This window comes from Nicotiana sylvestris, chromosome 2 (genome assembly GCF_000393655.2).
Source record: "Nicotiana sylvestris chromosome 2, ASM39365v2, whole genome shotgun sequence".
NCBI classification, from domain to species: domain Eukaryota; kingdom Viridiplantae; phylum Streptophyta; class Magnoliopsida; order Solanales; family Solanaceae; genus Nicotiana; species Nicotiana sylvestris.
In genome coordinates, this window is record NC_091058.1 from 99,368,950 (window position 1) to 99,386,711 (window position 17,762).

At 31.0% G+C, this 17,762-nt stretch overlaps 1 protein-coding gene across 2 annotated transcripts; it reads right to left on the reverse strand.

Moving 5' to 3' along the window:
* Window positions 1-10,953: 10,953 nt before the first annotated feature.
* Window positions 10,954-13,082, reverse strand: LOC104222063 (transcription factor bHLH18-like). Of its 2 annotated transcripts, none has more exons than XM_070167455.1 (5): window positions 13,004-13,082; window positions 12,827-12,884; window positions 12,165-12,707; window positions 11,663-12,046; window positions 10,954-11,415 (listed from the first exon to the last, which is right to left on the reverse strand). In XM_070167455.1, the coding sequence occupies exons 2-5, from the start codon at window positions 12,860-12,862 to the stop codon at window positions 11,305-11,307; spliced, it is 1,074 nt and encodes a 357-aa protein (XP_070023556.1). In that variant the 5' UTR covers window positions 12,863-12,884; window positions 13,004-13,082; the 3' UTR covers window positions 10,954-11,304. The 2 variants fall into 2 exon arrangements, with proteins under 2 accessions (XP_070023556.1, XP_009771545.1); XM_009773243.2 differs by having other exon boundaries at window positions 12,999-13,066.
* Window positions 13,083-17,762: the final 4,680 nt, after the last annotated feature.

Sequence of the window (17,762 nt, forward strand, 5' to 3'; positions counted from 1 at the left end):
CATAGTTTGAACACCTGAAAGCATAAAGCCAGTAGGGTATAAATGGGTTTTTGTCGAAAACGAAATGATAAAAATGAAGTCGTTAGATATAAAGCGCAACTTGTGGCACAAGGGTTTTCCCAAAGGCCTGGAATTGATTATATGGAGATATATTCCCCTATAGTGGATGCTATCACCTTCAGGTATCTCATAAATATGGTAGTGCAAGAAAAACTTGATATGCATCTAATGGATGTTGTTACAGCCTATTTGTATGGATCATTAGACAACGAAATTTTTATGAAAGTACCTGAGGGATTTAAAGTTCCAGAAGCATATAAAAGTTTTCGAGAAACTTGTTCAACAAAGCTTCATAAATCTTTATACGGATTGAAACAATCAGGTCGTATGTGGTACAATCACCTAAGTGAATACCTGTTGAAAGAAGGGTACAAGAATGATCCAATTTGTCCTTGTGTCTTTATAAAAAGGTCTGGATCTGAATTTGTTATAATCGTCGTATATGTTGATGATTTAAATATCATTGGAACTCCTGGGGAGCTTCCAAAAATAGTAGACTGTTTGAAGAAAGAATTTGAAATGAAAGATCTTGGAAAGATAAAATTTTGTCTTGGTCTACAAATTGAGTATATGAAAGATGAAATATTTGTCCATCAATCAACATACACCGAAAAGATTTTAAAGCGATTCTATATGGATAAAACACATCCATTGAGTACCCCAATGGTTGTGAGATCACTTGATATAAATAAAGATCCATTCCGACCTCATGAAAATGATGAAGAGCTTCTTGGTGCCGAAGTACCATATCTTAGTACAATTGGGGCGTTAATGTATCTTGCCAATAATTCTCGACCAGATATAGCTTTCTCAGTAAGTTGATTGGCAAGATTTAGTTCTTCGCCAACACAAAGACACTGGAATGGTATTAAACATATATTCAGTTACCTCCAAGGGACCATTGATATGGGTTTATTTTATTCAAATGAATCCAAGCCATCATTGATTGGTTATACAGATGCAAGATATATGTCTGATCCACACAAAGGTCGATCTCAGACAGGCTATTTATTTACAAGTGGAGGTACAACCATATCATGGCGTTCGACAAAACAAACTATGGTTGCTACTTCTTCAAATCATGTAGAGATAATAGTCATTTACGAAGCAAGTCGAGAATGCGTTTGGTTGAGATCTATAACTCAATACATTCAGCAAACATATGGTATTTCTTTGAAAGAGAATATTCCAACAATATTGTATGAAGACAATGCTACATGCATAACTCAATTGAAAGGAGGATATATCAAAGGAAATAGAACAAAACACATTTCACCGAAATTCTTTTTCACTCATGATCTTCAGAAGAATGGTGAAATAGATGTACAACAAGTTCGTTCAAGTGATAATTTATCTGATCTGTTCACTAAGGCATTACCAACCTCAATATTTGAAAAGATGATATATAAGATTGGAATGCGTCGTCTTCGAGACATTAAGTGATTTTTCATCAGGGGGAACAACTACACGCTGCACTCTTTTCCTTAACCAAGGTTTTGTCCCACTGGGTTTTCCTGGTAAGGTTTTTAATGAGGCAGCAAGCAATGTATATTATAAATAACTATGTACATCCCAATATTTTTTTTGTAAGTTCTTAATGAGGCACATTATCTTACATGGACATCCAAGGGAGTGTTATGAATAGTTTGTACAGTGGATGCTACATTGGATGTCCATGTTGTGAATAACTTAAAGATTAAATCTCTTACTTTATGTCCATCATCTTTACTTTTTATGCCTATAAAAGGCCATATAATTGCAATGAAAATATACACCAAAGTGAAAGAAGAAAATACTTCTCTCTTCTTTCTATCTCTTCTTATTTACATTTTACTGCATTACTTTTATTTTATAACAGAAACTTCTTTAATTACCAAGTTGATTAACCTTTATTTGCTCCCCTCCTGTTGTTTCTTTTCTTTATCCTTCAAATTATTGCGTAAAATTATAAAAAGGAAGAGACAAAACTAGGGCTGCTAAATGGGAGAAATTCAAAAATAGTCAGGTTTATAAGTGATCATTCAAAAATAGTCATAGTTTCAAAAGTAATCGAAATTTAATCACTTTTCATGTAAAGATAAATCTGAACGAAAACACTGTTCAAAATCCGAAAAATACTCTAGCATAATATACTGGAGCTCCAGCCATATTATTTTAAAGATATTTGGCAAAATTAATCATGGTTCAATTTGGGCTAAAAATCAGCCCAACTTTAAATATGATAAGATAGATTGAGTCAAGATGGACTGAGTTCAATAAATGAACGGTTCAATGACCAGCCCAACTTTGGACCGGTTGGACGGGTTAAATGAGTTTGGGCTAAAATTCTCACCCTTAAATAAACTGATTAATCCTCTTTCATGATCCTTTTCACTTTTCTCGTTTAGCATTTTAACTTTTGATTCCAATGCTCGACGACTCTTTTTCTTTGGTATTTCGGTCATCAATTTCTTGCTTAGGAAAGAATGCAAAGAAAGTTGATTAACTGCAGCAACATAAAACTTTGTAGAGCACCATCAAGAGGATATGATTCCAACATCCTTATTAGTTGGACTTGAACTTTTGGAATAGATATAATTTTAGTAGTGCACTCTTTTTCCTTTAATGAGTTTTACGCGATCATTTTCAAATTAAATTAATTGATCAGTAAGTTTGGAATATCAAATATTTATAATTAAAAAAAAGATCCAGCAGAGCTAATAGGAAAATAAAGAACTCATTTAGTTTCTTTTTTCCTGTCAGTAGCATTATTCTGGCTAAATTTTTCAAACCTTTTGAAATGTTCCCTATTATTTCAGCCAGCTTTAATATTAATCATCTAATGCTTTATAATAAGCAATGATGATTCCAGAAATTCTAACAAGAGATTAGAAAAGCAATTTGCACGGTGAGTGAATATACTTATTAGCTATCAAACTAATTCAACACACACCTCTAAGTTTAAAAAAATATTAATCTTTTCGAGACATATCAATAAGAAAAATGCATTATATAAAATAGGACGAAGGAAGTATATATATAAATACCTTTTACCCTATGTGTACTGTGTAACTTTTCCAAGAAGAGGATTATTGAATCCCTTCAATACACTCAGCTATGCCACTGATAATATTCCAAGCTAAGTTCACTAATTTTATATCGTGAAATTGACTCCGAAAGACATTCTTTGTCAGTAAAACGTTAGTTCGAATTTATTTTTAGGGGTTGGGGGAAGTTAGTAAACAGACTTCTAAGCAAGAAAAGGACGTTCAAAGGTAGTCGTTGTCCAAATCCTTGCGAATATTACTTAATTAAGAGAGGTTTAACCTAATTGGACACCTAATTACAGATGCATATTTAAACACATAAGCAAAGTGATGCATGCCTTGTATGGGTCTTTTCTCTCATCAGAAACAACAAATTTGACAGTGACAAAAAGATGGAAGTTTTTTTCGATTTATCAGTTGGGTTCCTATCTTTGTGGTCGATTTGACAATCTAACTTGTAGAGCACCTATCTTTTTCTCAGAAAGTGAAAACGGTCTAATAGCTCTTTGTTGCTCATAATTAAGCTTCTATTTTTTCTCCATAAGTTAATCTAATTAACCTTTATTTCTCTAATAACTGGTATTCTTAATTGCATTCCCTAAAAAAAGGCACAAAATGTGATTTTCAGAAATACAATGGAAAATAGAAATTCTATTATTTTCTTAATTTTGAGAAGACTCTGAGGTATAGATAAATTTAGACTTTCTTGGTTTGTTGAGATGCAATAAATTATACTCAATAAGATATTGAGAAACCACAATAATTTGTCCAAGATCGACAGGATCTTAACCTACAATTTAATTATTAAGCAATTTGCAGAAATAAAGAATCTATTCTCTACTTTATTACATGCCTGAGAAGGTGCATAACAAACTGTACAGAACATGGGAAGGTGTTGTTCAAAGGAAGAAGAAGCTTGTTATATTTCCTCAATTAGGTTTCAACTTGACAAATAAACATTTAAATAATGTATGAACAGTGGAATTGGGTTGTTCACTTATAAACTTTTATTTGATTCGTTAATTTATTTGTTTGCACGACTCCACCTTGACTGGCCTTGGAAGTTTAATTTAATTAACTCTATCGAATCAGCTCCTCATCCGTTAATTACATAAATTCCTACTATTCCATCCAAAACTGAAATATAATATTATCCAGATTATATAAAAAAAATATTCTATCTCTATTTTGGGTTGAGCAATATATATATGCCAGTTTTGTCAAAGAACTTGTTTAATTTTATTATGGTAAGGTTGAGTAAATGGGCTAACGTGACTCCATAGTTTCTTGGCGCAACACTGCTGTTACTGTATCTATTTGTGGTAAGCTTCTAACACGTCCTTGCTGTTGATGACCGATAATTGAGACAAAAGGGTTGTTGAAATAGGAAATTAAGGGCATAGAAAAATATATTTAGGATGATTGCAGGTTGTCATATTCGAAATTTCAATTTCTTGAAAAATAATTGCACGTATGGGTACTCCAACCTTTCTCCAAAAAAGTTGATAAACTGCTGGACTGAGAAGTCCAATTAATTGCAAAGCATGTTTCTTTAATTTCCTCATTAAGAACATTAACAGGAAATAGTTTTTTAATATCAATTTGTTTTTCGCCTAGAGACTAAAAGGGTTTGGTTTCTCATGAGGTATTTATCGTCGATTGGGATTAAAAATTGAATTTAAATTATATTTATTGACATTGTATATTTTTTTTACACTATATATATGTAGTTTAATATATGATAGCAAGTCAGTTATCATTTTGATGAAGTTATTAGTTACTGTAATATTTATTTAAAAATTTACGTATATGTACTTATTAATTCATATGGTTGTACAAATATTTTTCAAAAGTTAAAAAGTTGAATAATATTATTAGCTCTTTTTGAGCTGGTTTCAAATATGGGATGCTAAAGAATCCCAAATCTTCTGTAGTAATAGTTCATTAATGAGATGGTGGTCCTATCTTTTTCTTGTTTTTCCTTGGTAACCTCCTTTTCGTCAAAGTTGGGGCTTTATGTTTCTTGGCGCATTAAATTTGGCTCAATTTTTTATTTTGGCACTTTAATTTAGTCATATTCCATTTTGGCCCTTCAACTTCATTTCTTTTGTTCCACTTTAACACAAAAGCTGACTAGATTCCATGTGTGATTTGTCTCACCCTTGTAGAGGCGTGAAAGCCATTTTGTAAGCTAAATTTCATACTCCCAATGTAGAGGCGGATCCAGAATTTAAATCCTATGGATTCAATTTTAATGTTTTTAACATTGAACCCATTATATTTTTAAAGTTATGGGTTTATATCTATTTTTTTAAAAATTTTAATGAATTTTTACATACAATTTTTTACTCCGCGTCGAAAGTTATTGGTTCAATTGAACCCGTAGTTATTACTGAAAATATATATAAAAAAATATTTTTTTCCACGGGAGGGGGGCAGAAAAAACGAAAAAAATAATAATTTGAAATTACAAAAGAAAAATTGCGGGGGGTGGGGGGGCAATGGGGTGGGATAGCAACTGAGTATTTGTCCGCGCTGCATTTTTACCTGGGATAAAAAATTTTGTGTCAAAGTGGAACAAAAGTACCCATTATATTTTTAAATGTTATGGATTTATATCTATTTTGTTTTACAATTTTAATAAATTTTTACATACAAATTTTTACTTCGCTTAGAAAGTTATGAGTTTAGTTGAACCCGCAGTTATTACTGAAAATATATATAAAAAATATTTTTTCCCCAGGATGTGGGCAGAAAAAACGAAAAAAATAATAATTTGAAATTACAAAAAAAAGTAAAAAACAAATTGGGGGGGGTAGTGGGGTGGAGGTGGGGGTAGAAGCTGTGTTTGCACGCGCTGCATTTTTACCTAGGAGAAAATGTTTTGTGTCAAAATGGAACAAAAGAAATATGATTGAATGGAACAAGGCTGAATTAAAATGTCAAAATAAAAAATTGGACCAAGTTTAATGATATGTATATGTATTTGGCGGGCATGTTTCTTCTTATTTGAGACCAGTAAAAGGAGAAGTTGAAACTTTACTTTTGCTTCACATCTTTAAAGTCAAGATAAACGTCCTAATTTAGTCAAATTGCAAAGCAATCTTACTTTTGGTTGCACTCTCTAAATTATGGTTTTGTGTCCCATGGGGCTAATGAGTAGCTGGCTTCACTTTTTGTGTAAATTATAAAAGTAAAAGAATACTGGATATATTAAAGAGTAGAAAAATAAATTACAGTCAGCGTACAGCTTTCTTACATCATCAGGTAATATTGACCTGCTATAACAGGTTACCAATTTTTTCCTTTTCTTATACTTAAACCTGATTTTTTCTTATTCCTTTCTCTCTTCCCTTAAAACACGTTCTCTCAAATCTTTATTCCGTTTTCTCAATTCTTCAAAGTTGCATAGGAATCTTTGCATCACAATGTTTTATGTACATCACCATATTCGGTCTGCAATAATACAATGTGGATCGACTCATACACTTAATTAGAAATGAAATTTAATTCAGGCTACCGAATAGATTTTCCAAAATCTTTTTTTGTTTTTATTTCATAGTACTTGATTTTGGTTCATATTGTATGTGAAGAAGGGTGTACGTAGGTCGGGTTAGTTCGGAATTTTCAATTATCAAACCAAACCAATGATGTCGTGTTTTTAAATTTATAAACCAAATCAAACCAAACCGGTAAAGTCGGATTTTCCAATCTCAATTTTTTTCTCGGATTTTTTCATTTTTTTCGATTTTTCGGGGTTTTTTTCCTGGTAAAGTCTTCATAGCTCAAAATATGTAACTTGTGCTCCAAATATTTCTTTAGTCCTAGTAGGATACAACTATATAATATATTTTTCTAGAAAATAATACAATAATACGAGATGAATCATAGCATTGTACTAAAATATTCAATAACATATTACTAATTAATAAGCCATAATAAAAAATTAACATAATATAAAAATACTATATAGGTCATGCTAAAATAAGTATAGCTAATAAATACTACGATTAATTAATATACAACTAAGCACTAAAAAAACGGATAAACTAGGTTATGCATTTTCATTGTAAATCAATGTAAAATTAAAAAATAGATATTCAACAATATTGTCATTCCTACTATTGAAATGAATTTTCTTTATTAGCATTAATATTAATTTGAACTTTATTTGACTTGCTACTTTTATGGGCTATAAAATTTATTGGACCATTCAAGAATGTTAAGTCCAAACTTTAAATAATACATTTAAAGATAAAACTGTAAACAAGTCTAAGAAATATTTATAAATTATATTACAATAAATATTTATATGTATAAAATATTTTAAAAGTTGTTTAAATATAATGTCGGTTTGGTTTGATTTTGCTTTAATTTCTTTTTTAGTCAAATCAAATCATAATCGGTTTTTTCTTTCTTTTCGATTTAACTCAGATTATCGATTCGATGCGATTTATTGATTTTCTTTGTACACCCCCAATGTGAATTACTATTTTCACTTAAGAGCCACATCATTCAAAGGGAATATCAGCTAGTTTATTCGTATGTTTTCATGGGAGTGAATAGCAGTTAGCTCGTCAAATAAGACCAGCAGAAGAATTTTAAATCTAAACTGTGTCCATATATAAAATGTTTTTGCTTATATTAAATTACTTTATACGAAGAGTAGTAAGAAAATATGGTTATAATCTATAACTAATAAGGGGACGGATGGTGACGAATCTTTTTCTTTTTCTTCAAAAAAATTGTCAATGTCAAATGGATGTGTCCATCCATAAAACGTACGTTTTGATGGCTGAAGCTGGCTTCCATTGTATGCTAGGTCTTTTCGGCATAATTGAGGCAAACCAGCTAATCAATCGGACTCTAAGCGAGTAATTAAAACGTAATTAGAAAACATTTGACTTCCTTGTAGGCTGTAGCTTGACTAATTTAGCTATAGCTGGTCTCAATTTAAAAGCTAGTACGGTAGTACCATCTACTAGAATATAACTTTTAGGCCAATAAGAGGTACCATCATACTAAAGTGACGTACAATAAGAGGTAATTATCTATTTAATATATACTTAATTTGGAAAAACCTACTTAGATTATAAAGTAAATAACATTCCTATTTAATTTGCTTCAGTATAGTTGTTTTGTGATATCATACTGCTAGAAGACAAAAAGATGCTCTATCCCAAAGGCTGAGGAATCTTATTGTTCATACTAAACCTAGTAATTATATGAGTTTGGTTTGGCTGTTTGGATCGATAGAGACTCACTTCGGAACTACTTTTGACCTAAAATTGTGGTCACCGTCCAAATCAGTAGGAAGGCCCGCTTGGTGTCAAAGTACGCGTCGACCAGAACGTCGATTCCTATGTTATACTATACATACGTATTATATGAAACATTTGGAAAAAGAATCGAATGCTTATTAAAAAAATTCCACATCAACGCATATTAAGTCCAAATGCCCTACTAAATGTCCTTTAATTTGATGTTGGTCGGTCGGGATTTTGGGATGTTTATAGTTTTGTGAAGAGTACTTGGCAGTTGATGCAAATTGAAGGTTGAAGTTGAAGATCACTTTATGCCAGAAAAGTAAAAAAGAGAATTGCAAAGAAAGTTTTGGACTTTAAAAGGAGAAATTAAGAATAAAAATGAAAGGAGAAAATTGTAGATGACATGCAAATGGGAAAAAAAAAAAAAAAGAAATTTTACCTTCTATAGCAAACTATTACACTCTATTTATTATAAATCAAAATAATTTCAAAATATTATTACTTATAGATACCTTTTCTATTTTATAACAAAATATGTATTTATTTTATACCCTACTATTGAGGCGTGAAATACGTCGGTTATGTTCTTTCTCTCTCTCTTCCTTCTCTCTCTATCATCAAGATTCTCAATCCTCTCTCTTCTCCCTCAAATCTCTCTCCCTTTTCCATCAAGGCAGCCACAGTAGCAGCCATTTTTGGTGGCAATGGTGGACTTTCTGAAGTGAAGAGAATAGATCTAAAGCGAAGAGGGAGTAGGCGAACAGATCTGGCCACGACTATGGATTGAGCTTTTGGAAATCTGAAACAGAGTCGCCTGAGAAGATTTGAGGGCCGGTTTTTGTTCGTCTCCATTTTTATTTTTAATACAATGTATATAGTATTTTGCTTGGCCGTAAAATGCCATCCCCGGCAAACTTTCTTCTCTTCTTTGCTATTGAGTCACATACAATGATATAAATACATTGTATTCTGTGCAAATACACTCAAATACATTGTATTTTTGTAAAAATACATTATATTTTGTGCTTGTATTTATGTATTCCGATGGTCTGTATTTTTTTAATACACCCAAATATCACTGTTTTTGTGATTTTTTGTTGTTTGAATACAGTACTGAATACGGCGAATTAAATATAATGTATACAATCGAATTCAATAGAACAGTATACACCCTATTTCTTGATTTTTTTGTTGTTTGAATACAATTGAATTCAGTATAGTGAAATTGAATATAATTCAATATTGTGCTTTCCATTATTAAATACCCGTAATCACTATTAAACACCCGTAATTCAATATTGTGCTTTCCTCACTGTATTTATAAATACCACCGCGCGAACACATGGAATACATCATTAAACAATTGCAATCCCTATTTTTTAGGTGGATTACCTTATTGTATTTGTAAATACAGTCGCGCGAATACATGGAATACAACACACTACTGTCCCCAGACTCCACTTGTGGGATTATACTAGGTATATTGTTGATGTTATTATTGTTGTTGATTTCGTTGAGTTAAATTAGGAGTGATACACGCTAATTGATCCTCTTTCCGTTATTAAACAGCTGGACTTCTTAGTTATTAGGCGAATTCCACCACTGTGTTCATGAATACAATAGCGCGAATACAACGAATACAGTCCGGCAACAATGAAATATTAGCTATAAGAAGTAAATATGTATATGGTAGCTATAGGAAGTTAATAGCCACTAAACTATAGTGGTTTCTGAAAATTCCTATATATATATATATATATATAAAAAAAAAACAATAGTGGATCTCGAAGTAGCATAATATGAAGGGTTTGGAACCTAGCATATACTTCTTTCTTTAACTTATTATTTTCCCCCGCGAGAGCTTGCTAGTTTAATGCAAGGGATTCGGATTCTGTTTTATCTTTGTTGCATTTTCGCGGAGTAGACAAAGTGTAAAGAGTATATTTTCTTTTCGTTTTTGTTAACTTATCTTTCTTTGAAAGTTTAAACAGTTAATTAAGACACTTAATTATCTGTTTAGGATTTTAAATATTTAATTTCATGAGTAACTAATTTGAAGGGGTTTAATTTCCATGTCTTTCTTCCGTGTCTTTTTACTTTTTCCAATAACTAAGTGGCAGATCAGCTAAATCACATATTCTCATGATTAGTTATCACAGTGAGATAATCAATTATTTTCCTTACATTAATAATACTAAAAAAAGTTAAAGACGATGAATGCATTTAGTGTTCATCTGTATAACTTTGTTAAATTTTTATCTTGAAATTTAGAAGATAAAAGAAAAAGGAAAGAACTTCAAGAAACTTGTCATAACTTAAAAGTACCAATTTCATACTAGAGAAGTTCCCTAACGTGCTTACACTTACTATTACATGTTGACAAGTGATCAAAACCATACTCCCTTATGTGTCTTAACTTTACTTTGGAGTTATTTAAGAATATATAAAAAAAAACTTTTTATATCTTGTAATGCTAACATATTAAAAATATTCTTTGAATCATATGTCTTAATTAACATGCTATGTCATTTCTATAAGAAAAACATTAAAGACAAAATAAAAATAAAAAATTTACTAAATACGTAATGGTTACATTCTATTTAAATCAGACTAAAAATAAGAGAATAAATACAGTAAAGTTTACATGAAAGACAAACATTAGTTAGTGGAATTCCATGACTAGTCAAACAAGAGGAGCCGGTCCCATTTGTACCACGTGAGGAAATTGTAAAACGGGATCCAAACTTGTAGCACACAAAAAAGCCAAAGCACATCACTTCACAATTATGGAAACCATTAACCCTAAACCAAGTCATTATGACCCCAGTTCAAGGTGATGTTGATCCAAAAAATAGCCTCTACCCTTATCTTCTTAACATTATCACTTAATAATTTATTGATGGGAACATATGCAAAGCCATTTAATTTGCTTCTACATATCTTGAAATTCTCTATGATGTAATTAATGGAGCTTCTTCTTCCTGGCCGCCGATGAGCTTCATTATAGCCGCGCGTATTCTATTCACATCATTGTTTGCTGTCATGCCCAATTCATGACCCATCTGTTTAAAATTATGCAACAAAATATCAACAAGAGTTTAAAAGATTACACTGCAAGTGTATAATAATTTGATACAGAAAATTATTTACTTTATTTTCCAAATTGTCATATTAAGGCTTACTATATATAGATGATTATCTGTTGCTGCAGGTTTTTTTAACCCGTACAAAAGCTAACTTTTCACTATAAGAAATTTAAGGCAATTGGATTAATTGAAAGCTGAATGAACTACAGGGTTAATTTAGTACCTGAGCAATAATTGTTATGTGGGTGGTGGTGTGGGCAAAAGGCATGACACTGCTGCTAATGATAGAGAGTTTGAGCTTCTCTACTTGGCTGAATATTTCCTTTATTATTCCGGTTTGCTTTTTGCATCTAATCCTAACCAGAATATTTCCATCTGAAGCTCTAACTTCAATATCTGGTTGTGGTCGGTCTGTGCTAACGCTGGAGACGTTGTCTTCAGAAGATGAGGAGTAGTGGTCAGAAGTAGTGGAGGCCAGGTGAGGTCTCTTCACTGCAACCACTGGTTCCTCGTTACGTTTCTTGGCTTTCTCCTCGAGGGTTTTTACTTGTTCTTCAAGCTGTTTAATATGTTTGATCGCATCTCCAAGTACTGTTGCTTTGTCCAACTGTTAAGATTTAACAATCACCCAAAATAAATATCACTAGATCAAGACTTTTCACCACCTAGAAAGAGGAATAAATTTAAGTAGTGATTGACACAACAAGACCCAAAAAAGGATTTACCTTCTTGAGGTTAGGGATGAGGGTAGATAAAGCTATGAAGCGCTGAGTGAGGCGTTCTCTTCGCTTTCTTTCTGCCACAACGTGGTCTTGTGCCTGCAAACTTGTCCTATTGTAACTCTTCTTCTGAATAGTAATATCAGCAGCACCAAATCCCAAGGCCTGCATTAGATTTTGGCTATCACCAAAATCATCAGACGAGAAGTTTAGGGTAGTTCCAGATGGCAACTCAGTCTTGACTGAGGTGTAATTCAAATTTTCAAAATGGTTTTGGACAACAGTATTGGCTGATGGCGAGTTGAATTTGCAGGAAGAAAAGACGCTGGAGGAATTAAGAGGAGGAGAAAAAGATGTCATTTGTTGAGTTTCAGTTGCATAGCTGCAAAAGGGTGGCTTCACGTCCAGTATTCCAGCAGCAGTATGAGAAGGTTGAATATCATAGGACGTGCAAGAGGACGAGAAGGGCTTATTGAAAGGCAATTCGTCTAGTTGGGTCATCATTTGACAGTGATTGATCAATGCATGATCATCCGTACTCATCGCCTCCTGTATTAATCAATTTCAATGGAATTAATATCAATTAAAGAGGACTCTTTCAAGCAAATATGAGTATTTTTTGTAAAACTTAGTACTACTATATACATTAAAGTATGATTTTGTCTTACCATTTCAGCCCACCATTTAGCCGATGAAAAATCCATCTCGGGTTTAGATCTTTCCAATCTACACATAGATTCCAATCACAAACAAAATTTAGTTACATAGATATTTGGGGATACATATACAAAGGGATCAATCATATAGTCTCGTAATTGAAAAGCGGCGGCGGAAGCTTACCTTACTTAGAGCAAAAGGCTTTTCCAGTTTCAGCTGGTATCTGTCAGATCAAGTACAGAAAATTCTTGTGTCTTTACGTGTCTTTATACTTGATTGAATCAAAGAGTTGACTGCAAAAATAGGCAGAAAGAAAACAAAAGAGAAAAAAATGTGGGAATATCCCTCAATTATTATCTTCTCTCTATATCTGTATGTTGTTAAAGAAATGGGCAGAAGAAAAAGGTGAAATATCCCTCAATTATTATATTCTCTCTATCGTATGTTATTAAAGAAATGGGTCTAATTCAAACTAAAAAGTTAAATCAAAAGATGAGGATTATTCAAACGATACCGCACTAGCGATGTGGGACTCTTCAACACCATAGACATCCCATGTGGGACTCTTCAATGTATGTTTATTACTCCTTTGGGAAATACGTCCTTTGTACCTATATTACTTCTTTGGGAATATTTTCACTACTTAAAATAATAGACGTGTGAAAAGTTTCGAGGATGGAACCCTTTGTTTTTCTGTTTCGATCTCTATTTTTATTCCTCTGAGTCTCTGAGTTCTTGTTACTTAAGTGTATTTTTTACCATCCCCCTCCTCCCTCAGGTAGACCAGCTCCGTAAGGACTAAGGCTTCAATTTTGAAATCCATCTGAATCCGTGTCTTTTTCGTGTAGCACTTTTAATTGTTTTGTTGCTCCGAAAATATAGTTATCGATTTAACTTAATAGTGCAAAGAATTATTACATTATTTGTGCATTTTAATTAATATATTAGTATCTATAAACGTGCGTTGCACGTTAATAATGACACATGATAGTATAAATATTTATTTATATGAAGGAACAATAAATTTAATTAGTGAAAGAAATTTTATATATAATACTACAACAATCATCTAAATGCCGAAAAATATTATTAGATTAGCATAATATGTGAATTCAAAATGAAAGGATACCATCATAACTTACATAAATGATCAATTTTAGTCATGTTAAGTAGATAATTATGTATTGTAGTTTAAAGGTATCTAATGTGATGGTATGTTACCGAATACTTCTTTATAGATTGTGTTGTTTTGTATATGTTTCCTTCTAATGCTTTGGTTACTCTGTCATAATCAGAACTCTTGTTGTCGATATTGATATCTCTCTTGAAAGTGCAACATATAGTTATTCGTGCATGAAAATATATTGTGGTAAATATAGTTCAATATTTAGGATGTTTGTCCTTGTGCTTTATTTATTATAACTACAAAACATAAACATATTAAAATTTATTTTCACGCAAATTTAAAAGGATATTCTTTAGTTTCGGAAGACGAAAGTTGAATTAGGGGATAAACACATACTTAGAATTACGTTGATCAGTATCGTAAGTTCTGCATGTATGACGTTATTATCAAAACTTCTATATACCATATGTATACTATTACATAAGCTATTTAGTGGATCTAAGTTTTCAATAGCATGACAGGCAAATGTTTCTTCAGAATCGACATGTGTGCAATGGAAGATTAATTTTAACTTAGTCTATTATATATATGGTGACACTAACATAGGTAAGAAATAATGAACTTGACAACAAACATGTACGGTATAAGGCCATTTTGTGCTAAAGTATTTAAGTATTCTTCTTGGTAGTTATTGTTGGTATCATCTTCTGCTGAGTCAAAACTAAAAATATTTTATTTTTACCATAAAACTTAGCAATCAACCTTTTATTTAATTGACCAACATATTCATTTCTTCTAGCTAAGATAGCTCTTTAATTTATATCATATAGTTTGCACAAATTGCATTTTAATCTAATGCACTACTATTATCGTTCATGTTGATAACCAAGTGTTTTAGAAGAACCAAATCATCTTTTATTGGATGCTCTTCTTCGTTTCCGACACGAAGCAAGAAGTCATTGAATGTTGGATTTGTTTTTACTTTTATGTTTTTTATCATTTAAATATTTTTGTATGTGAGGTCTTAAGTATAATTTTGGCAAGCTAGCTTTTACAGTTTTTGTTTTGGTCAATTTTGGAATTACTGATCGTACTTGACAGAAATCACCTCCCAAACTATTATTTTTCTACCAAACGGTTTATCGATATCTAATATATCTCTAAAACTCTAGGCAATTGTTTCGATCGTTTGATGCTTAGCCAAAAGCGTTTCATTCCATATTATCACTTTTTTCCTTATAAATTTAGCACTATTACTCTGATTTGATATATTTGTGATGGTTATTTTAGTTATTTGAAAAGGTATATCAAATCTAAAATGAGTTGTACGACCTCATAATCAAACCGTTGCTTGTACACCACTTGTTCTTATTGCTAACAATATCATGCCTCTTGATATGACATTTGCAAGTAATGCATGACATAAGAATATTATTGTGATTCCACCGGAGGCATCTACAAAGGATAATCCTACTATACCAGAGTAGATTTTTTTATAATATCGTCTTGAAAGCTTATTCTTGTTCAGGATTTAGCTTTGATTGTGCTTTCTCAAACACTCATATGGCCTTCTTAATATTATACTATTTTCTTTACTTTGTGATCTATTTTTTTAATCTCTAACACTCTTTTTATGGAATAAATTTTTGTACGCTAAGATTTTTTTTTTAACTTGAAACATAATTTTACTTATATGATGAATTTAAAAAATAATTTAGTTGAATTCTCTTGCTAAATAATTAATTGAAAGATTTGATTATTTGGTTTTAACATAAAATACAATTTTTTTTCTGTTGATTTAGAATCGTAATATTAGTTCATATCATGTTTGAATATTTAACCGTGATTATAATTTTATTCACCATAAATTTTATTTTCAAAAAGTAAAAAGATCGATGACATTCCACTTTTAGATCTTTATGTTTGCAAAATCATTAGTGGTATTGGCTCTTACAAACCTTTTTCTTTCTTTTCTCACATATTTGTAATCTTAAATATTTTCTTAGTTGTTCTTTAATAATTGGGTATATTTTTCTATACTACACGAAAAATTAATAATAATAAAATATTATTTGAGTAGAAAAGTAATTCAAATATAATATAATAATATATTATCGTGGGGTTTATTTTCTCAATTTTAATGCTTTATGCAGTCCGTTTAGCATTAATTTTTTATTTTTGGTATTGAATATTATAGAGTGGTAATGTATTATCAATATGGAGAATTTTTATGAAATTGATTTTATTAAATCTTCCTACATAGTTTTAATAAGAATTCAATAGACAAGATTGTATTAATTTTAAAATTTTAAATATTAAAAAAATTAACATAAAATTTATTATAGTCCAAAAAAATAAGTTATTACAGCTATTAAATATTGTAAATCTGAATCAAGTCCTTTTAGCTTGCTTTAGAGTTCCAACAAAGACTCGTAAAGAACTTGAACTTGGTCGGAGGCTCGGAGCACCCCTAAAGTTCTATACTTCTATTTATCTCCGCTTAAATTCAAAGTACTACTTCTTTGTACTATGGATATTATACTTAAAAAAAATTAAAGAAGTGTACAAGAACGGCATATTATACATGAAAGAGAAAACAAAAAGAAGAATTCTAGCCGCAAGAAATAACTGAGTAATATGCTAATGGAAGATTGTAAGACCTAAACTGTATATTTTCCATCAAATCCCATATCCATCTCTCTAAAACTCTTTTTTTATAGATATTCTTTTTTTACTAAAGTAGGATTCTTATTAGTGCATGGTTGTGGTAGGAACGTCCCAAGCATTCCATATGTAAATAAAAAAAATACTAAAAATTATTCTTGATCAAATCTTATTCCTTCCCATATTCGGTAAAACGTTATATATATGTGCCTTTTCAAATCAGGGGCGCATTTATAGGTAAGTATACGTGGTACGTGAACTCATGGTCTTTTTGTCAAATTAAATATTTCATGTATATATTTTTTAGAATTGGTCTAATATTGATAATACATGTTATATAAATCCTAGATTTTCAAATCAATTAGGATTGTCAATATTACATGATTAGGAATAGAATGACTTACTTTCCCAACTTAAACAAAAGAGAATGTCTACCGATTTTTAATGTAATGACAAAAATTGTAATTCTAATTTTTATTGACATTGTCGGTCAATATTTTATTTTAAAAATTCGAGCATTTACAACAATGATCGAAAACAGTTTTTCTATCTCCAAGGTAGGAATAAGGTCTGCTTATGCACTACCCTATCTAGACCCTATACACTGTATCATAGATAAACAAAAACAACAAATGATGAAAATAAGCTATGTAATCGAAGATATGTATGCACAGACACATTATAACACACGAACATCAAAAAAATAAAGAAGACGTAATTCTAAACGACATTTACCCTCAAACCTTTAACCTACCTAACACTTCAGTGTTACCACGTGTGAATTTTTCTTCGTTTATAAAGAACCCATAACACGAAATTTTTTAAGAAGTTTGTCCTAAAAGTAATAGGATTACAATACTTAATATTTATACCCGAAAATAATTACATTAATAGGATTCCTAAAGGTAATCATATAGGATTCCTAACGTGATTCCTAACGTGTAATATTATGCCCTAAAACTAATAGGATTACAAGGTTAATGTCTAGAATTCCGATTATGTCCTTTTATTATGAGTTATTGTGCTTAATATTAAAAAGTTATTTTTATAATCTAACATTTTATTCATGCTTAAAACTAATAGGATTACAAGGCTAATGTCTAGAATTCCGATTATGTCCTTTTATTGTGAGTTATTGTGCTTAATATTAAAAGGTT

What these genes read in the sequence shown, in the direction of transcription:
- LOC104222063 (XM_070167455.1), bottom strand. Translation starts at nt 12,862, where the DNA reads ATGGATTTTTCATCGGCTAAATGGTGGGCTGAAATG. An exon ending in TCATCCCTAACCTCAAGAAG is followed by an intron (nt 12,047 to 12,164) that starts GTAAATCCTTTT and finishes AAATCTTAACAG; the next exon opens with TTGGACAAAGCAACAGTACT. An exon ending in ACATAACAATTATTGCTCAG is followed by an intron (nt 11,416 to 11,662) that starts GTACTAAATTAA and finishes AATTTTAAACAG; the next exon opens with ATGGGTCATGAATTGGGCAT.